Here is a 23,063-nt window from a genome sequence, read left to right as displayed (position 1 = left end):
TTGTAGAGCCGCTGTAGTGAGATGGGCTTTGTAACGACGTCTTTAGTGCCTTTATGGGTCTTGAGAGAGGAAATGACATTGGTGTCAGTGAAGGCCTTTCTGAGCCATCGGATTTCAACTAAAATATCTTCATCTGTGTGTGAAGATGAACGGAGGTCTTACGGGTGTCGAACGGCATCAGGGTAAGTAATTAATGACAGAATTTTCATTTTTGGGTGAACTAATAACCCTTTAAATGAACATACTTATGTGTCAAAGTGACTATGTCTTTGACGGTAAACACAGTAATTTATGTATTAAGTGGATTTAAACAGTTGAGAGAGAAAACACACACGTATATTGGATCCATGCAGCCGCTCTTAAAGTGACAGTGCCCAAATTTACCTGATTTTATTAATAATGCTAATAAAAAAAAAAGAAATACGCTGCTCTCGACTGAATCACTTTTGCAACCTTAATAAGAATAAATGCAGTGTTTTTTATACATTTGATTACTTTATATATTTAATGTAGTATTTCTAGAGCTTGAGGTGTTTCAGGTTTATTTTATTTGTCTTTGTTCTATTGTAGTTTGTTTTTCTATATACTTGTAATTTGTTTCTTTGCTCTTTATTTATCAGTTTATTTGCTTTCAGTAAGCTTGAGGATTTGTTAAATTGATATTGAAAATGGTGGCAACAATTATGAAATTTCATAAAAACCTTATTTAAAACAAAAATAACCATGAAGTGATATACATTGTTCTTGTGATTTTATTGTTTTATTTTTTACTCATATTATGATATAAAATTTGAGTTATATCGCCCACCCCTAACTCCAGGCTATACTCATCACTAAGCAGGACTTTTTACCATTATTGCTTTCAAATCGATTCATTGTGATTAATCACATCCAAAAAAAAAAGTTTGTGTTTACATAATATGTGTGTGTACTGTGTATAATTAGGTTGTATAAATACACACTCATGCATGTATATATTTTTAAAAAATGTATTTGTTTATATATATATATATATATATATATATATATATATATATATATATATATATATATATATATATATATATATACACAGTATATATATATTTATATACTATATAAATATATAAATATATACAGCATATACATGCAGTGTATTTATATATACAAATTAATTATACACAGTACACACACATATTATGTGAACACAAACTTTTATTTTGAATTATTCACTATTTATTTGATTTGACAGCACTATTTACAATACAAATATTATAATGAAGATGATAAACCATAAACCAGAGCTACACAAAACAGGAGTTATCTATAGATTAGGAGGACGGCCTGCAGAGCATAACCAGCACAATGATCATTTTTAGCACGGGAGCTGAAATCATTTTTGCTGGTTCTTCTATCGAAAGTGATTTAAAGAGTGGAGCCACTATCCGCTATGGGGCCTGTAGATCTGGGGTGCCGTGACAGCCGAAATCACAAGTCACAATGTTTAATGATAACTGAGTAAATGCCCATTTTCAATTTTGAAAGCTCTCTACATACACATATCATATTTCCTTACATTTCAACTCCATATAAGATCAAAAAGACACTAAATCATCCTGTGCGTTGTTGGTAGCCTACTTGTTGTTAAAAAAAAGATGCTTTGAGGGTATCGCAAACAATGATTGTTATGAATAACACTGTTTACATGTATTCCTATTTGCATTCTTTCATTTGGGCTGAGGGAGGGTGGGGGCGGCAGGGATCTTATTCTTATTTACACTATACTCGACTAACACCCCCAATGCACAGTGACGTCGAGGTTTGAACTCACACACTTTCGGTTACAAGTTCCCCAGCCCACCCCAGAAACAGGTTTGAAACACTCACTCTCGGCAGGGTAGAAGGGCTGCATGTCTATCTTGTGCACTTCTTTGGCGTAGTACTCCTCCTCGCTGCGCTGTCTCTCGCAGGTGGCCGCGCGCTCGTTGGCTTTCTCCTGAAGCAGGTCCCGTGTGCTGTTATAGATGGCGATGATGTCCCGGGACACCTCCTCGGGCTCGGGGTAGAGATCAGGAGGACTGCTCAGCTTGAGTTTACTGAGGATCTGACCGCGGATGGCCTCGATCCGTTTCTTTTTGAACTGGTCCATGTCCAGAGTGCTGCATGTGGATAAACTGACGGCCACTGTGGCTAAATCCAAGGTCAGAAGGAGACTCAGGACGTACAAGTTCATTTTGTGCTTTTGTTTTTGTACCAGCTAATGCTAATTAATAAATTAAGTCACGCAGAAGTTCAATCATTGCAATAAAATATCTTTATCCAACTTCAAAATTTGCGCGTTTGCGCACTATTCTCTCTCTCTCTTTTTTTATTGTACCTGCAAATCCATCCGAGGTGCCAACATGAAATGGTCTGTCAGATCCGTTATTTGCGGGACAGAAACTGAGCTCTTCATTCCAAATCACTTCATGGTAAGTGCACAAAAGCACGGGCCACTAAAACAGCCATTGATTTGGCCATCAAAAGTTTCTGCTTCTCAAAGCTCTGTTGGTGCAGTTGTTGATGACAGACGCGTCGCCTGCGGGCTTTTTGCGCGCACCTCCACCGCATCAGAACGCCGCGAACTCTCTCTAAACCACCGCGCAATCACGCCTCCCACTCGCCCTCACTCTATGAGAAGATGTGGAGGTCCAGGAAAAGCCTCTCACTCCTCAAGTCGCATCGCCTCTCCACTGTCGCACAGGTTTGCGCGTTTGGCACCAGCAGATGCTGAAGAAAATAAAGCTGTACCTGTCTCACGCGTCCTAAAGTCGCAGAACAGAAAAGAGCACCGAGTGATGGGGTAAATGACCGTAAAAGCAGGTTAAAGCGAGTTCCTTTTCAGTTTACGCACTCCTCAGTTCCTTCTGGTGGAAAACAACGGTCCCTGTGCCAGCACACACATGCACATCTGAAGGCAGCCGGCTGGAGAGAGAGATTTATATAGGACTGACTTCACCACGTGGTTTTGGTCATCACGGTGAGTCCGGGAGATTCGTCAGCGCGCGGGTTTACCGAGCACTTGAGTGTAAATATCTCAGCGTGTCGTTAGCTTCGGCACTGCGGCCAGGTCCTAACGCCCACTGGGTACTTTCGCTCTGGCACAACCAGACTGGGTGGGGGGGCTGGCCTCTCTAATTTGAACCTCCCTAACAGAAAGTCAAAGTAAACCACAACATAGCAAGAAAAAGATTTCAAGAAGCCAAAGTACTCAGCTGCGCAAAAACGCGCGCGTAACCATTAGTCCCAGATGGCACATCAACAAAACATTCTGTAAATATTTATCACTTAATTAAAGAGTTACATATAACGAGCTAATTAAAAGCTTTACTGTTTTGTTTACGTCTTTCAGTTGACACTGAGGATAAAGTGGAAATACTATACATAAATAAACTGGGTCATTTGAAAGCTTGCAGTTAAATGTTGTAATTGTTGTAAGATTTTAAGGCAACGCAGTTTCCTTGTTACATATGTTCCATGTACTTACGATAGTAATAACAGTAAATTATGCATAATTACATGCAACAAACCACCAAAACCTAACCCTATAGTAAGTATACATGTTGTTAACTAATATTACTCATTACTTAAATATATAATTACACCATAACAATGACACCTTAAAATAAAGTGTAGACAGATTTAAATAATGTATAATTATTTAAATTGTTGATTATTGTCTTAATTAAAATTTTTAAAACAGTAGTTTGGTCACGATTATGCCTTCAGATAGTTTACTTTGACATTATAAGTCTTATGTGTTCAAGATTCTGCTTCTCACAGAAAAAAAGAGTTCAAACATACACTTATCAGTTGTTTACAGTACAGAATCGTGGTAACGGTTGATATTTTAAGATTACAGATAACACATTATCAATCATATATCACTGTCTTCAAATAGGATATCCATCACCAGGCAAAGAGCATAAAATATTGACTTCATTATTCTGCAGTGTGGTGCAGTTTATATTTACAGCCTTTATAAATTCAATGAAATGAGACAGTGAAGTCTTAATATAAAACCATCCATTTAATCTGTACTGTTATCTTGCGTCATTTGGTATAGTGCAAAAAAAGCTACAAATAGTAGCTTATGTTATTACTACTGTTATGACACGGGCAGCTGATAAGAAAGGAAAAAGCAGACCCAGCTGTTGCATCAGTGCATAAAAGTCTAGCTGATAACCCATTCTGGGAGTTGGGGGATCACAGGGCCGAGGCAGATTCTCTGTGTGGAACGTGTAACGGGCAGGCTCCCTCAACGCACCTGCTTGATTTACTCTTCCATCCCTTGAGCTTATGTTTAAAAAAATCATCATTTGCCAAAGCCTTTTGTACCCGGCCCACACTCCAGTAATCTATCAGGAATGACAGGCCCTCAGAACCCCACCAACTGCTGTAAACCAGATGTTATCACTAAATCAGTACCAACAAAGACAGATGGAAGACTGTATGAGAGTGAGGGAGAAAAAGGGCAAGGATGTAAAGGAATAAGCCAAATCATATTAAGTGCAGAGCAATTGCACAACATTCTTTTATTTTTCCGCATGGTCAACTTGATTGTTCTCACAATCTCTTGCTGTGACTCAAGCAAGCTAAAGAAATGAGGAAGAGATTTTGTGATACAGGCCAAAGATGAGCAACAGAGGAGCTTGACCCATTCTAGGACGCTCTGTCAACATGCCCTGGAGCGGGCGGGCATTCCTGAGTGGCAGATCACAGCGTTTTCGTGACAAATGGGTGTTTTACGTTGGCCAAAATGAAGTGCTGTGCCCTCAGAGGGTGATAGCGTACCCTCTCAGACACTGGGTAAATATATCTCAACTGGGTGTGTACACATAGCTGGACTGAGAGCGATAAAGAGAGTCTAGAATCAGCACAACTGTCATTCCGGCGGGGCTGCACCATTGAAGGTCAAAGGTCAACCCCTGGCAACCCTCCAATCAGAGAGGCTGACGGTGCACTTCTGCTAAAAGGGCCTGTTATATTACAACAATCCTAATGAGCTCAAGAGAATAAAATGCACCATATGGCCCACATCACGATGAAAAGCATGAATTCAGTAGGAGTTCAGGTTGCATGTACAGAACCGGCTTCTCGTAGAGGTCAGAGTGTCAAACCAGTGGAGGATCGCTGCACTACTTTGACAGCAGCGCCTCCCTGTGGTTGACTAAAACATCACTGAAGCCAATGGTTACCAAACTTGCTTCTGGAGAGCCACTATCCAGCTCCAAACCTAATCACACACTTGAACCAGCTAATCGAGATCTTCAGGATCACTAGAAGCTTCTAGGCTGGTGCGATGGGGAAAATTGGAGCTAAACTAATTAGACCCCCTGACTAAGGTCACAGCGATCTAATAAGTATTGTGTTTGTGAAAATGTGTGATGAACTATATATTTCACACCTACCCCAGGTTTCACAGGTCCAGGAAAAGCCTCTCCACTGACGCACAGGTTTGCGCGTTTGGCACCAGCAGATACTGAAGCAAATAAAGCTGTCCTAAAGTCACAGAACAGAAAAGAGCACAGAGTGGCTTAAACCTAGTCCAAAACTAAAATGCACGTTTGAGCTCTTTTAACTGAATCTAACTTGCACTCGCATGTCTTAAAATGCGAGTGCACAGTGCCATTGTTTTGTCTCAAGATGTACACCAATAGTTTTTTTTTCTTTTTGTTTCTAAGGCACGTTTATAAAAGCTACTTAAATGCTCTAACTGAACTAAGGTAGCCTGACGTGGTCATACTCAATTCTAGTCAGAATATGAGTCTGAAACGGCTCCATTGGGCTGTGATTATGGGGCGTGTTTCAACCGAACCAGGAAAGACATCAATTGGATAGACCTACAACCAATCAGAGCAACGAAGCAACGCATTGTCAAATGTCAACAGAGCTCAACTGCACAGTGTTGCCAAGTCAAGTTACCAGGTTGTTTTCTATGTCCGCGAGTTGAAGCAACTATTATGTGATATATAGATCCATGAGTGCGAATTTTAGCAGGCAACCATGCCAAAATAACACACATTTTACCCCCCAAACACCATTTTTTCCCCGGAGAACCCCCCGAGAAGCTATTGTTTAGGGCTAGTAGTTGGCGGATTTTGTTGTAAAAACTTGGCAACCCTGTCTGCACGCGCGCTGGAATAAACGATCTTTGCCGGTGTTGTAAAAAAAATAAAATAATTGAATGATACACAGAGCACTTACCCAACATGATCACCATTTCTGAGAGAAATTGTGAAGGTGATGCAGATACAAACAAGCCATTTAGGATTCGAAAAAATATAATCCAAGCCCCTTTGATGACATGATGATTACGTTACTGTTGATCATCTGTCCATCATCGTCTAAAGCTCGCCCTGATGATTTCATTGGTCCGAACAGTTTCTGTTCGGAGATAATTACTCCTCTATGGATCGGGGCCAGAACGAACCGCCCGACTTGAAAAAATTGTGGGCGGGGCTATAATTCGTCTAGCATTCAGACTAAAACTAAGGCCTAATCCTGTCTTAATCTAAACCCTGTCTGAGAAACCAGGGGTCCATGTAACAATCTGATTAAAAGCAGCTAAATCAGGATTCTTGTGCTCCTGGAGGTCCACTGTCTTCAGTTTAGTTCCAACCCTAATCAAACCTGCCTGTAACTTTCAAGCAATCCTGAAGACCTTTATTGGCTTATTTAGGTGCGTATGATCAGAGTTAGAGCAAAACTCTGCCGGACAGCAGACCTCCGAGAGAATAACTGGGAAAAAAACCCCTAAGTATCCTACTTGGGAGCCAGCCTTGCTCCTGTAGTTCCCCCCTTAAACTGTTCACATGTTGGATGACTCCCTTTTCTGAAACACCTATTTTTAGATGAGCTGATGCGTTGATTCATGTATGTTTGATTAGGAATACACTGGTCTACTGCAGGCTTGTTTTAAGAAAGGGGTTCCCAGTCTTGCTCCTGGAGTGACTGTTCTGCAGAGGTTTGTTCTAATCCGTATTAAACACATCTGAACCAAAGTAATCAAGGTGTTCAGAAACTTAACTAGAAACTTAGGCTGTGTTCGAAATTGACCCCTATACCCTCATTCATTATTCCCTACATTACTCCACTAATATAGTCCACTTGAAGGAGTGAATAAAAACGAGTTTTAACATTTCGAACTGTGTGCACTGGCAGGGCTGCCGCTTTAGCAGTGTCTCTAATTACGTTTTAAATTAAATTATTTAATAAAACAGGAACTCTTATGCTTAAATGATAATACACTGAGGCCACATTGGATCAGCGGTTTGGAAAATGTATGGAGGCATGATTCAGCTTAGGGCACCACCTTCTGGACAGATGTGGGAATTAATTTGGCACAACCCTAACAGTGCATTAGGGGTATTCTCTGGCCGTTGAGTGGTTGATTGTACATCAGTTGAACACTCGTTATCACGGTGCATTATGGGATTGAAAGGATGCACTCGATACGTCCACTTTGGTTTCAGACTTCACTACAAATGGCTGTACCCTCAAATAGTGCTGTGTATAGTGAGGTATAGAGGGCGATTTGGGACACAGCCTCACACACAGTCAGGTGTGGTGGTTAAAGTTGGCCTACAAAGCCTATGCCCTATATTGCACAAAACTAGGATAAAGGATTAAGCTGGATATCTTGGTGATCTTGACATCTGTATGTAAAATTTAGTACACCACTGTCGTGTAAACGTACCCTGAAGGCACACTCACAACAAGAACGATAAAGATAACAAAAGAATAACTCTATATTAGTGGATAAATTGAGCCAGGATCACAAAGATATCCCGGCTTAATCCCTTATCAATAGTGCAATAGGCCCCAGGATTAGACATCAATTTGCTGGTCAATAAATTTAAAACAATAGTGTGCTTTTTAATACTACAATTAATGCTTCCTCGATTCCTTGTTCCTCCATTCCATGATGTAGAAACTGATCAAAATTAGACGCGAGGAATTAGAGTGCACAAATAAGGGAAAAAAACTGATTCTGTTGTTAATGTCAAAGGTCTCAGCATCAAATCACACCACACAGTGCTTGTGCACAAATTCATCAAATGATAGAGGCTAGGCCAAGTTGCATGGCATCAAATCATGAACAAAACCACACAAGGTTAAAGAAAATCCCAAGTTTACTGGCAGGGATAAACATGGCTGTGCTGAACAACGTTTTATGCAAGTGAACACTTGCCTGTGGAAAGAATGACAATGAGCACATAAGGCACAGTATCTTACACATTTGACCAAAACAAGGCAAAAATAACATGACATAATAAACACTTAATAAAGAGTGACATTAAATTTGTTCTCTTATCGTTAATTTACTGCATTTGGATTGGTCAAATGATTTTTTGAAATGAACAGCCATGATTCTCCATACCGCTCACTTTATCTGCAACATGATGTACTGTATCAATATAAAAAAAACAGAAATCATGACACAGGACTGATTTAATAGCAAAAACACGGATATAAATGACTATATACAGAAATGGAGCTCTGAGGTTTGGCTAAACCTGCAGCACTCATCAATGCACTCAATAAAGACCCAGCTTCACTCGGAGATCAGGGCAACATCACAGACGAGTGTCTCTCCCTACTCCAGGATCATTCATCCACCCTCTGAGAACTCTGGGTAACGTCGAGTCCTCCCTCTTCGTGCGCAGGGCTGGAAATACACCTGTACGCATGCACTACTCGATGCGCATGGATCAGTCCGAGTCACTGCTGTAGTCTTCAGAAGGCTCGTGGCTGTCCTCTTCTCCGTCTTCTCCTCCATCCTCTTCATCACTCTCTTTATCCCAGTCCTTCATAGAGGCGCCCATCATGAAATCATCTTTCAACACGCTCCAGGATGGATTCTCCACTTTCACCTTCATCAAGAGAACAAGTTGGAAGAATCCGTCAGATAAAAATCACACAATGCTATGTTAGACTTGTGATGTAAACGATGCCACCAAGTGGACACAATGAGTGAAATTAGAAATAGAACTAGGGAAGTCCTGATCAAGTTGTGCCCCTGATTGGAGTCGAAACCTAGCCTAGAAATCTAGACGCACCCTAGCGGCAGCAAATCTAATCTGCCCTTGAGTGTCGTCTAGCAACTCTCAATACCCTTCTGAGCTGTATTCGCCTAACTCTTGCCGGCCCAATCACATCGTGTATAGAGTTGGTGTGCGGGGTAGGGCTGTAACGATATGCGATATGAAATCGAAATCGCAATATGCAGGTCCACGAACCTGTATCGCGATGTGTGAAGGCAGAATCGCGACACACCCCTTCCAACTCCCAGAATTATCCTTCCTGTCCAGGTCCAACTTTTAAGTCAGCAGTATGGCAACATTTCGCCGGTGGAGAACAAGGATGGCAACCGTGTAGTTGACAAGACCCACACAATTTGCCGTAAGTGTTTCGAGAAGCTTCCCCAACCAGATTTTATTAATATGCATTCGTGTCAAAATGACATATAAACATCTTTTCCTATTCTATTTTGCCTGGAAACGCTTCCAACACGCTCGCGTGTCGAGTTAAAAATAGGCGTTCTCTTCTATTTGAAGCATGCATGCGTTTTCCGTGCGTGTCACGCAGGCATTATGCAAACTCTAACCGGTTAACATGAGAGCCGAAATAAAAACGGACACGCCACGCAGCCGAGACGCTCACGACACGCTTGCAGTGTGTCCCCACAACCCAACAGCAGCAGCCTACACTGCCTAGTTTATTCCAAGCAAAGTTTCCAGCCAATTCAGATCGAGCACAAAAAATTACGGATGCAATTGGAATCATGTCACTGGATATGCGCCCTTTTTCGGTTGTTGAAAACGAGGGATTCACGTAGCCTATTTACTTAGTGTGCTCGAGCCCCGTTATGCATTACTGAGCCGGGCGCATTTCTCTCAAAATGCGCTGCCAAAACTTCTGGAGAAAACGAAGGCTAAGGTGGAGGAAGGGTTGAGTACTGCTGAATCCATCACAATCACCACCGATGGATGGACGTCCCGTGCCACAGACAGCTATATGACCATAACCGCACACTATATCACGGCCAATTGGCAAATAGCAAACCCAGTCCAAACACGCGCTAGAGAGCCACAGAGAGTAAGCCTCAGTTACCTCAGTGCGAAAAAACATTAACCATTTTTCTTTGTAAATGTAAGATTGATTGAAGAAGAATTTTCAAAATGCTCGAATAATCTTCACTATGGACTTTAGTTCTGTTTGTTTTTCAACAGTATTTTATTACAAAGAAAACAGAAGTGTTATAGCTTTGGTTATATAGTTTGATTTACTTAGGTATTTTGTTAATAATTTGCATAGTTAATATTGTTATTTGGTGTTCAGTTTATACAGGTTCTTCAAATGTTATTTAATAAATTATTTTTTTTTTCCTCAAAATATCTTTTGAACTGTTTTGTTTCCCCCCATATCGAGGTTTGTATCGTACCGTGGGTCAAAAATCGAAATACGAACCGAATCGTGGGTTTGGTGTATCGTTACAGCCCTAGTGCGGGGCCATAATGACGACGGCCGAGTTGCGTTTGCGTGCTTCTAGTTCAGCTTTAAACCGCGACTCTGGAAGACTTGGAGTTAAGCTTTTCTCTGTGAAAAGAACAAAGAACGGCACTGAAGTCCTTCACAGAAGATGTGTTCGGAGTTTTGCCGACCGGATACGGTGAATGTTTAATCTGTCAACAAGCTCTGCTTCACCTTCGTTGCTCTGGTTGGTTGTAGCGCTATCCTATCGCGTGCAGAGGGAGTTTGAAAGACAACCGTTTATCCTACCCCTCGGATTGAGCCCTCGGATGTTCAGGGTTCATACACATTTTTACCAATAAATTTCCATGACTTTTCCATGACTTCTAGACAAATATTCATGACCTAAGCTTCCATGAAACATCTGTGTATACATGTAAAATAAGAAAATCCATGTTTAAATGTCAAATCACAGCATATCTTTAACTAATTAATTAACAGCAAGCTATGTGGTTTAATACAAAAGATGGTTAGAAAAAAAATCTGTCTGACACAAGATATCAGTCTGTCGTCATAAGCAGCAGGGCTCTGTGTGCATGTTGTCTAAGCATGTTTTTTGTTTTTTTTTGCTCTCATAGAATTGTTACCCATTCACATGATTATACGACCGACACACAGCAACGGTTGAGTTAAAAACCTTAATTTGTGTTCACCTGAAGAAACAAACACACCTACATGTTGGATGCACTGGGGGTAAGCAGATAAACATCACATTTTTGGGTGAACTTTCCCTTTAACATGCATCAATGGGAGGCAACGATGTTAAATAAGCGTTCAGTAACCCTGACAGTAACTTTACAAGGTGTCAGGAAAGCCAGAGACAAACTTTTGGAATACAAAATTGAATGAGATTTTAAAACAGCTTTGCCTCCTATTTACCATTCATCTCATTGGAAACCCATCAATCATTGCAAATCATCGTCCCTAGCTGAATTTTTATTTACAATTTCTGTAATTTACACCTAGGTCTATAACGTTACAAAAATGCCAGACCTTCAACCATGCAAGAGTCAGAAATTACATTTTCCATTAAAGGACAACTCCGGTGAGAAATGAACCTAGGTGTAATTAAAAGATGGTTGCAAGGTAGATCGTTCTCTAGGATGCGTTTTCATGAATATAGAATGTAAAGAGTTTTATCTCTAAAAACAGATTAGCTTATAACACTAGTCTATGGGGCACAGGGTAGTGAAAGTAAATCGCTAGTTAATACCACTAACAAGGCTAAAAATAGCCTCACACTAACACAGTAGCATAATGAGGGTCCCTACATGCAAACCGAAGCATTGAGAACTTAGTAAGAGTACAAACAGTTTAATAAGAAGACACTTTATAAAGTCCGTTCACGGACAGGCGCCATCTTGGAAAACAGTCTCGACTCAACGAGAGCTCTGCTAAGTGATGAACTGTGACTTGGAATCTCATATGGTCCGTTGTTTCCGGAAGAAAACACTGAACGCAACAGAGAAAATAAATAAATAAAAATAAAAATGTCCATGTTATTACATTACACAAACTTAATTCCTATCGACCAGCTTCCTATCGACAGCGCTCGTGGATCGATTCGTTGAGACTCTTTTCCAAGATGGCGTCTGTCCGTGAACGCGAAATGCACTATGTCTATAAAGTATCTTCTTATTAAACTGTTTGTACACTTAGAAAGTTCTCAATGCTTCGGTTTGCATGTTGGGACCCTCATTATGCTGCCCTGTTAGTGTGAGGCTATTTTTAGCCTTGTTAGTGGTATTAACTAGCGATTTACTTTCACTACCCTGTGTCTACCCTGTGCCCCATAGACTATTGTTATAAGCTAATCTGTTTTTAGAGATAAAACTCTTTACATTCGATTTTCATGAAAACGCATCCCAGAGAACGATCTACTCGGTAACCATCTGTTAATTACCCCTAGGGTCATTTCTCACCGGAGTTGTCCTTTAAGAGGCTACTTGCAATTGATTTCCAGGAGCATTTATAAGTACAATTTTTAATGATTACCTGTGTTGTCATTTGTAAAATACTTAAATTAAACAATTACTTAAATCAATAAGAATACTATATAGACTGTTATCAATATAATGTTATCATTAACAAAAGCCTGAAATCTGAAATAGCATAAATGTTTATTTCCACAGACTGTTTAATATTACTCAAATTATAAAAATGAATTAACTCTTTACACAGTCATTATTGTCAGGTAATGCTCTTGATATTGTAAAAATGAGTATTTTAATTTGAGTGGTGTTTTTTTTCATATTTAAATTTAGCTTACTTTATTTGTATTTCTGTTTTAGAATTTAGTGCTTTAACTTCATCCTATTTCAGTTAAATATCAAGGAATCATTTTTCATTTAAGTTCTCATCTTATATATTTATTTAATGAAATTAATTGTTTTAGTTTGCAATAATAACACTGGTAGACGGAGCACATTTTGACTTCACGCTGACCTGAAGTGAGGAAAGCGTGCCATGTAAAAAGGAAGAGGAAAGAGAAAATAATCTCACCACTTTTTCTTTCTTGATGGTGGATGTGTGAGCTGCATCTGCTCCTCTAAGGACATCAATGAAGTCCTTCTTGGACACGGAGGACAGAATTTTGGATTTCTTTCTCTCGGATCCCCCAACTTCCTTCAACTTTTCATCCACGTTCTTCTGATGTTTCTTCAGCGCATTGAACAACTGCACTACACCTCTAATGGCATCACACAAAGACTACATTAAACTGGAAATAGCACAAGAGGTCATATATTGCGTGGCTAATCACCAGTGTTGGTAAAGCGGTCTGAATGATGTTTCACCTGGTGGCAGTTCTTTGTAGGTTCCTCTCATGCTCTCGGTCTCGAACCACATCAGGCTTCTCTCTGCACATATTCTCCCATGCTCGTTTCTTATCCAGCTGTCCATTATACAGGTATACGTAAGAGGAGAAAAATGCTCAGATGTGATGTGCAATGCATTGCAATGAAGAAAATCTTGCTTTGATCTTACTTCAAATGTTTAGAAGTTCATTCTGTGCATTAAACCATGTTGCCATTATTATTATTATTTATACATTTTCCCCAAAACAAATTAAAATTATTTTCATTTATGTGCTGATTCTTAGAAGTGACAGTAGAAAGCTTTTTGTACCTTAGTGAGTAACAGTTCTGTACAATTAGTTGCACTTCTTAATTCACTTGACTGTTATTTGGCGAAATTACTCAGTAATTCAAGATTTCTTTAAGGAAAAATAGCAGATAAAAATGCTTTGCAATATTCATGCCAGCCATTGAAAGCTTAATATTAAATTCTCCTGAAAGACTTGCTGAGGAAGATTAAGATATTGCGCTATTCCTGATTGTGGAAGAACACAGTCGCTGCATAAGCTTCCTTCTGATCCTAATATTAGGAATGAGTGGTTGAACTTTATTTTTAATGAAGTTCCAGCTCACGGGGGGAAGACATGTTCACTTCAGTTCACTGCGGGATCGTTTGTGATCAAATCTCCGGTCAATGCTGGATTTGGATCCAGCCATGTCTGGAAGTACGTCGGATTTTGGTCAGGAGGAGGTAAAATTGTTGAGCCGTGAGATAAAGTTATATGTAAGATACAGTTAGCATTACATGCCTCATTTTATTTAACGTTAAACAGAAACATTACTAAAGTGTAGGCTACTGTACTGACTGAAGAGATATTGCCTGAATAAAGGATAAATGCACTGCTTTCACTGGTGTGTTTATTTACCATGTCAAGGAAAAGCTCCATGTTTAGCACAACACAGCTCGCTCGGAGCGCTCAATATGCTGTAAAACATCAATTAATATTAATGATATTTGTTTCAATCACTGAATGAAGCCTGCTATATTTGGGACATGAGTCGCGTGACTAGGGGTGTCCATGGTTTACCGATTAACCCATACATGGGCAATATACGGCCCGGGGGCCGGATCCGGCCCGCATAGTGCTTCAATCCGGCCCCCGCGATGTGCTCTGTGCTGGCAATTTGGATGGAAGTTGAATTTTTGTACTCAGGATTACAAATGAAATGTTTAAGATGTTGATCGCTATGGTCGCATATATGGGATTTTTACTTCTGTGCCCCTGAGAGTACGGTCCCGCATGGTATTTAGAATGTTCAGTGATGTCGCATGCCGGATTCAAACTGTGCTTTTGCTCGTTGGTTGGCACTGAGCCAGAGACGGACAAGCTCAGCCTCAGCGCTGTCATATATCACAACTATGCAGTTTTTTTTCACACTCATAATGTTTATTTTAGGTTTCAGACATTTCAATACACATAAGCACGAGTAAAACAATACATTTGGAGTAAAATACACACTGATGGCTGTGGAAGCAGCAATAAGAATCTATTCAAATATATTTTTTCCGAAAGTAATATTATATCAAACAAACATAGTGGAATTTTACTCTATTCTTGTCACAGTTTATTGGCCACTTTCTTGCATGTATTTCAGGAGAAACTGATTACCCGAATTCTCTGGGAATAAAAGCGATGCATCTGTAATACAGTGTTATTGTCGGTGCGGTGTCACGTGACAAATATGACACATTGCCATGGAAACATTAAGGGGGAACAATCTAAACTAGGAATTGCCTTGAAAAAACTCACTCGGGAGTCAGTTAAATAATAAAATTAAGCGTGAAAGGGTCAATATATGCATAATAAAGGACACTGGCTTATCTTTTTATTAAGATAGTTATCAGTGTGTATTGATCATTGATGGTATAAAGTTAAGCCTCCTTAACAATTTCACGTGGGGATGATGATCCAGCTAAATCAAATTTAAATTTTGTGAGACGCATAGAACCATTCCATGTTGTTCTTTAAACCTTAAGCAAGCATACGTGTGATGAAGTTGACCTGCAGTTAAATTGTGTTCCATTTCATAAAAGTTTTAAACAACATTTGTTAAAAAAAAAAGAAATTACAATAAAGGAATAATAACAAGTGAAATAAGCTGAATATGTTTTTTTCATTTAGTGATGAAGGTATCCCCAATTAAATTAGATAATTCCAAGCCAGATTGCCTGTATGTCTGTATGTTAATGTGATCTGCATACATACATTTGCAGTTTTGTTAATAGTTTTCGATCTTGAATAGCAACAGCTGGTTTGAATGAGAGTTGAAAAATATGCAGGGGGTAGTGTAGTAAATCCAGTTATTGTAACCTTAAAGTAGTCTATGTCAGACAGACCTAGCAAAAAATATTTATCAGGCCTTGAATTAGGCTGGCAAAAGTCAAAGTAACTGTAGCCTTATACACATCTGCATTTAATAATTTTGTACGATTTAATCATGTAGCTATGTTTAACTGCAATTGTCCTGTGTGGCCCTCCGTTTACTTTGCCAAAGTAACTGTGGCCCTCAGACTAAAACTGTTGCCCACCCCTGGATTAACCGGTAAAAATTGCGTAACCAAGTGAAACATTTTGTTCGGTTAAAGGGGGGGGTGAAATGTTTCATGCATACTGAGCTTTTTACACTGTTAAAGACTTGGATTCCCATCCTAAAAATAGACAAAGTTTCAAAAACTAATGTTGGACGTTTGATGGAGTATTTCTGTGTTAAAAATACTCCTTCTGGTTTCTCACAAGTTTCGGAGTTTTTTTTCCAAGTATGGGTCGGCTTGACGATTATAAGAGTGGAAGGTCCTTGTATGGGCCGTACGGGCTCTTCTACAGTCACCTGATGTAGTTGCCATCACTACGGATTGCTGGACTGCTCTAAACATGGAAGGTTACATAACTATTACGAGCCATTACATTGACAAAGATTGGGTTTTAAAATCATTCGTCCTTTTAACTGAAGCCCTGCCGTTCGCAATACAGCTGATAACCTAGCAGAGAAGTTAAAGGAGTCCGTGGAAAAGAGGGCTCTTACGGGACGAGTGATTGCCTGTGTGCACTACAACGCAAAAAACATTGTGGCTGCTAACAGAGGCGTTGATTGGCATTCTGTCATGCTTTGCGCATAGGCTTCAGCTAGCTATAAATTATGGATTTTCTCTTTTTTTGAACCGCGTCATCTCCGCTGCTGTAAAGCTTGTGAGCCATTTCAAGCACAGCTCAGTGGCAATGAAAGCGCTTGAAAGAAAACAACCACCAATGAAACTGCCACACCACAAACTAATACAGTCCTGTAAAACCAGGTGGAACAGCGTCTGTGACATGTTTGAGCGCCTATTAGCACAGCGGTGGGCAGTTACTGTGGTTCTGTCAGATCGCACTGTAACGAAAGTTCAAGATGCACGGATTGGAGTTAAAGGACACACACTGGCAGCTTATTGAAGATGTTGTGCCAACTCTAAAAGCGCTCGTGTGTGCAACTACAGTTATGTCTGCAGAAAGGGAAGTGTCCATTTCAAACACCTATCCCATCACCTTTGGACTAATAAATGCACACCTACAAAGCGAAGGCGACGCGAACAGTGTTCTGGTGGAGTTTAAAACTTAAGTCCAAAACTCTCTGTCTGAAAGAATGAAGGTAGGTACCAGACGATTATTAATAATTTCACTAAGTTAAAGTTTGCATGTAGTAAATTCTAAATATGTGTGCGCAGGTTGATGAGCCAGAGATGTTGTCATCCCCAGCGATTATGCAAAGTGTAGAACACGGGCAAGAGGAGGCGGCCCCAGCACAAAGTGCCAAAGACAGCACAGCCACGGCGATGGCACTCATACTTGGCGAAAACTACTTTTCATCAGCCCTCACCAGTTGTAAAACAGAAGTCAAAAACTTTCTTAGCGACAGTCCCATTGGCCTAGAAATGAGCCCCGTGGACTGGTGGAAGCTAAACGCCAGTCCATTTCCCAGATTGGCCAACCTTGCTAAAAAGAATTTGTGCATACCTGGCACATCTGTACCTTCAGAGAGGGTGTTTTCAGCAGCTGGACTTACAGTAAATAAACTGCGCAGCAGTCTCACTCCCGATCACGTTGACGTTGGTCATGTTAATATTTCTTAATAAAAACTAAGCAATTTGAATACAATGATTTCTGTAGAGCTGCCTGGTTTCATTTGGTGCCTAAATTGGGTAATTTATTCCCTGAAAATGCAGACAAACATATTTGGTCATTTTATTTTTTGGGGATTTTTATTTAAAAAAAAGAAACATGTGGGTCTATGCTCTTGTGTTTTAATTATTTCAGTCAATTTTGTATTTATTTGCCCTTTGTTGCAGTGTAAGCTATAGGCACAAAACTTACCTTGTTACTGACAAAAATGGGTGTAGATAAATGTTGTTGTTGTACGCATTTATTTGACTGTTTCTTTGCACAAAGTTTAAAAAAAAAAGTGTGCTATAATATGACTGCATTAAATTCTAGGGCCTTGTTCACAGGCCGCGGACGCAAAAGTCAGTGACCTACTTTTACTGCTCTGTCCTTACCACTGCATGCGTTTTATTTCTATAAATGCATTTCAAATGTGGTCCAACCAGTTATTAAAGGTGTTAAAAATAAACTACCCCTTTTTTGTGTGTGTCTGTATCCCGGGGTGTCGGCGTGCACACCAGAGTTTCAGTTCGAAAAAAATGGATGGAAGTCAATTTCGAATGGAAGAGATTTCGTTTTCCACACATTTTGATGATAGGCTATGCCGGTCAACTAAACTAACTCTTAATAAGTCAAGTTGAAGAAAACTGGAGGCAGGCTATGTAACTTAAAAAATGATAATCAGGCCACCGAATGCAACATGTTTATTAGTCTAACTTTTAAATAGACGGAAAAAACATTTTCTACTAGGCTATGGTTCGTTTCTTCATTCGGATCCATTCCATTCTAAACTAGGCATGTGCCGATATCAATTTTTCATGTTGCGATTAATTGATGAAGTTTTATCACGATATACGATATCACGGTATTGAAATAAGTTGCAAAAAAAAGTGTTGCCATAGCATAACAGCTTTAAGAACTATTTTGTAAGAACAAAAACAACTGAATGTTTAAATACAATAATGCACCAAAAATATATACAGCTCTGGAAAAAAAATTAAGAGACCCCTCATTGAGAAATCAATGTTAAGTGGTCTCTTGATATTTTTCAGAACTGTAAAAGTAAAATTTTCAAACAGATTAAATTGCAAAAGAATTAGGCTATAAAGAACAACAGGTAGGCTTACAAATTACAATAAGGTTATTTAATGCGTTAACTAAGATTGAGCAACAGCTACATTTGGTACAGAAAGTATAATGTTTTTGTTAATGTTAGTTAAGAAATACTGATCATTGTTAGTTTTATCTTAGGTCCATTAAAAAAGTTATTTTGATTTTGATTTTAATGTTATTAAAAAGTAACTAAGAAATTAACATAGAATGATTAATTCTTTATAAGTATTTTTCATTGTCAGTTTGGTAATAATGAATTAACATGTTAACTAATGAAGTCGTATGTCTCAAAGTTTTACTGTACAATAACAAATAACCAGAACAGTTCTAATTATTAGGGCATGTTGTAGTCCAGATTAAAACTTAAAAATGTTTAAGTTTGAAAATAAATAGCCTATTAAGTCTTTAAGTATTAAGTATTTGGTGCTGTGATGAACAACATTGAGATTACAAAAACGAATGGCTGTTTTAAAAACTACACGCGTTTTTTTGTTTGTTTGCTGGTTTCCGGGGTAACCGGTCCATTCTGCAGTTCATCAGCGCCCTCTGCTGTCACTGAGCGGCACTTCAGCAGCGCGTCTCCTTCACCGGTTCAGTCATGTGCAAACGCACGTTGGGCTTGTTTATATCTGAGCGCGTGTCCCTTTGACGCAGAATACAGCAGTGTTGAGCATTTATACGGTTAATGGGCAAAGTATTCTTGAGTGCATTATAAAAAAAGGATAAATTGTTAATAAATTATTATTTACGATATTTTAAAGTGCCCACGATAACAATATCGTGCATATTCATTATCGTGATAAATCGCATTATCGAAAATCGGCACATGTCTATTCTAAACAAACAAAAGCAGTTTATGCTTCGTCCTTGTTCCATTATTCATTAAGATAATAATTTATAAATGCACGCATAATTATCAGTGAACTTGATAAATGTCGCAGATGTTTTACATGCATGCACAAACAAATGCCTTTCAACTTATGTGTGCAAAATTCAGAATAAAATGAATGTGCAGCAATTTGTACAAATAGAGTCTAGGTCTAGCCTACTATAGGTGTTGTAGCCATTTAGTTTAATATTTGTTAAAATATTATAATGTTATTTTTTAATTTATGTTGGTTATGAAAAGTGAACCGCACGAGTAAGACAGGATGCGCAATATCGAGAGACATACTACGGAGATGGCGGTCGTCAACTTAATAAACTAAAAATAATAACTCTGACGCACACTATGGTTAACCGAGTATTAACCGCTAAGGGCCTCGGAACTTGAAAACGTGCAGCCCTACTCGCGACCTTAAATCGCTTGCACAAAACTCTTGATCAGCAATCAAAGTTTGTTCATTTAAACCGTTAGAGAGAGAGAGAGAGAGAGAGAGAGAGAGAGAGAGAGAGAGAGAGAGAGAGAGAGAGAGAGAGAGAGAGAGAGAGAGAGAGAGAGGGGGGTCTGCGCTCTGCCGTCTTAGGCATTACTAAATTTATATATTATAATTATATATAATAATTATATAATTTATATAATAATTAAATAATTTATAATAACAATCTACTTGTTTTTATGTAATTAACACGTTGTCAAATATGTATAAACTTAATTAGTTAGGTCTCTTTGTATTAATTTGTCCTGTTATTGACGTAATGTGAGCCCAGATGTTCGAATATTCGTGTTTGTTTTAAAGGGAATATTCGAACGTCATTTTTGAGCAATTTTGACCGCCCTACTAACGACATATTACAATTATGACCGGATGGGTTATATAGATGAATAGAGGAAACAAACATATATTAGGACTCAGGAGTATAGTATCTTACCTGTCGGACACATTTTGTGAGCTGACACTTGAAACACTGAGACGTTTTAGATGCTCCATACGGTGTGGACATGAACGGGTCTTAATCATCGCTGAAGTGAGCGATAATACGGTCGCAAATGGACAAACAAGCGAACATGACACACAGGCATATTCAAGCTAAAGCAGCATATATTAGTTCTTTCTTGGCTAATGTCCGTCCTGTGTGACTCGTGTGTTTTGAATAATGACGCGCACTGAGCCTCTCGTCTCACCATAGACACGCCCCTTACCTGCTGATTGGCTACAAGTTTGTTATTCCACTCGGCCGGAGTCCTTTTTCTAAAACACTATTTTCTTGAAAAAACACTTACCCCACCTTTAATGTTAAAAACATCAGCATTGTGTGACTGTATTTAGCATTTTAGCATTACCTGTAGACTTCAGTTGCTCATATTTATGCAGAAATCCACCAGTACCGCTCCAATTATTAAACATTATTACAGGCTTACTGTTGTGAATAGAGCTGAGGTAAGGAGATCGTTTTGAACACTGGCTGGGTCGTACTTGCTCAAAAATATATTTTGATCATTTTTAACCCAAAGAAGTTAGACTGCTGCTTTAAATTCATGTGATATTTGGTGAAGCCCAGCTTTGCAAAAAGTCATTTTATACTTAATCTTAAATTCACCTTTTTCTTTCTTTCAAGACGCTCTTGCTTCTCCTTCTCTTTGATCTTGTCCAGCTCTTTGTTTTTCAGGAGGATGCTGGGTTTGCTCTCGGGCGTTTTTTTCCCCAGGATTTTGGCCATGGCCTCAGCCCATCCAGCGTTGGGATTTTCCTCAGCCTCTCCATTCTGTTCATCTTCACTCTTTCCATCCTGATCACAGCTGTCTTCTCCATCACTTCCCACAGCAGACCCCTCCTGATCACTTCTCGTTCCGCTCTCTTCATCATTACTGATGCCGTCGTCAGAAACCCCACACTCTTCCTCTGAACATCCAGATCACAGAAATAAAATAAATGTAATTTAAATGCAGTATCAATTTCACACATAGTTGTGTCATTACAACTTGAGTTCAAACAGTTGCTGCTTCGTTTTACAAGTGACCAAATGTCAGACACAACAGTTAAACACAAATGACAGTTTCTTAAGAATCTCTTAAAAAGGCTTAGATGCTTGAAATGTATAAATATATATGACTGTGTATTCTATGGGTAGATAGATTTTACATATCTACTGTAAAACGACAACTGTGGCAGGCAGTTAAACACAGTTTGAGTTAAGAACAGTCGTTTGATTGCCGATTAATAATAAGTATCCTGGAAAAAAAGGACATATTATATGTGCTACATTATAAATTGACTATAAAAGTACAAATTCTCACCATTTCCATCTTCAACAACGACATGTGGCTTCTTCATGAGCGTCGCCATCTTTACTGATATTTGTGAGTACTCTCAAAACAGTCCGTGTGAAACAACATTCGTTCAGGAAAGGTTCCGCATCTATTTAGTTTCGACCTTTTCTTCGTGTAGCACTGTCGCGAACGTTGCAAAACATTAAAGAACATTAACCCATTTATAACCTGTTAGAATGAAGTAGGCTACATTATGACATAACATTACATCTCAGTTTGACATTATGTTCCTTCATACTTTTAAAAAGAAGACATTGTCCCCCAGGTCGCATATTGAGAAAATGTCTCACATTGCCATCAATCTGTTAGTTTTTAATTATCATATTAATAAATGCATACAGAGAACTACTGGATAATTCGGTAAATTGGTTATATTGTTACTATATTATATAAATGAATATATAAAACTGTCAATGAACTAATTTCATGTTGATTTATATTTTATTTGTTCATTATTTATTTTGTTGATTTTTAGTTTGACTTGGTCAGAACTCTTTCAAAAATAGTTTATCTACATGATGTCTGCCTTTGGGCTCAGTGAAGTTGAATTTAAATTACATGTAAAATAAAGACATGTTATGTTACATTGTGATGTAGGCCTAATGGTGTTTTCTGGGACTAAAGAACAAAATATGTTTATCAGCAGAATACAAATGTTTTTTATTAACTTAGACATTATATAACAGTTTCAGGTTATGTTTTAGTGTTAGTAACATTTCTCACATTGTCCCACATTTGGTTTGTTTGATGGTGGTAAACCTAATCTTGACTCCTGAATATTTAATTTAAGTTGCATAGATTTTGTTCTTGCACTTATGTTAAATTTTTAGCCATGTTGCTCTTTGACAGTCAGTTTGAGATATAGGCTATATTAGATTATTGTGTTTATTGTATACATTATTCAAATGATTCTGACAGTTTTTGCCTTTGAAACGACTCTATTATGACATTATTCATTAATTATTCAAAGTTAATTTGTCCTTGTTAAATTTTTTTTTTTTTTAAATTTGTTTCAATGTAGCTAGCTACTTTTTGATCGTAACTTGTAGTGTAACTACTTTTTCACAATGGTAGCTTGAATGTAACTTAACTACTTTAACTTACAAGTAGCTTGTAGCTTGTAAAGATACAGTTTCAGAGTAGCTTCCCCAACACTGTGTATTATCCACTCTACCTCTACTGCAACAGCATTAT

The 23,063-nt window shown here is 38.7% G+C and overlaps 2 protein-coding genes across 2 annotated transcripts in view; both read right to left on the bottom strand.

Moving 5' to 3' along the window:
• Positions 1-2,998, bottom strand: part of tgfb2 (transforming growth factor, beta 2) — a 66,637-nt gene extending 63,639 nt beyond the window's left edge. Inside the window, exon 1 of the mRNA XM_067449335.1 lies at positions 1,867-2,998. Within this exon, the coding sequence (XP_067305436.1) occupies positions 1,867-2,212 (346 nt within the window). The 5' untranslated portion in view covers positions 2,213-2,998. The remainder of the gene's footprint in view (positions 1-1,866) is intronic.
• Positions 2,999-8,135: 5,137 nt separating this feature from the next.
• On the bottom strand, positions 8,136-21,972 carry rrp15 (ribosomal RNA processing 15 homolog). The gene is made up of 5 exons (XM_067449334.1): positions 21,837-21,972; positions 21,140-21,441; positions 13,350-13,447; positions 13,057-13,243; positions 8,136-8,894 (listed from the first exon to the last, which is right to left on the bottom strand). Exons 1-5 carry the CDS (start codon positions 21,883-21,885, stop codon positions 8,733-8,735), a joined length of 798 nt encoding a protein of 265 aa, XP_067305435.1. The 5' UTR covers positions 21,886-21,972; the 3' UTR covers positions 8,136-8,732.
• Positions 21,973-23,063: the final 1,091 nt, after the last annotated feature.

The sequence above is a fragment of the Pseudorasbora parva genome, chromosome 7 (genome assembly GCF_024679245.1).
Source record: "Pseudorasbora parva isolate DD20220531a chromosome 7, ASM2467924v1, whole genome shotgun sequence".
NCBI classification, from domain to species: domain Eukaryota; kingdom Metazoa; phylum Chordata; class Actinopteri; order Cypriniformes; family Gobionidae; genus Pseudorasbora; species Pseudorasbora parva.
The sequence above is the reverse complement of the archived record's forward strand: the minus strand, read 5'-3'. Positions and strand labels throughout refer to the sequence as shown.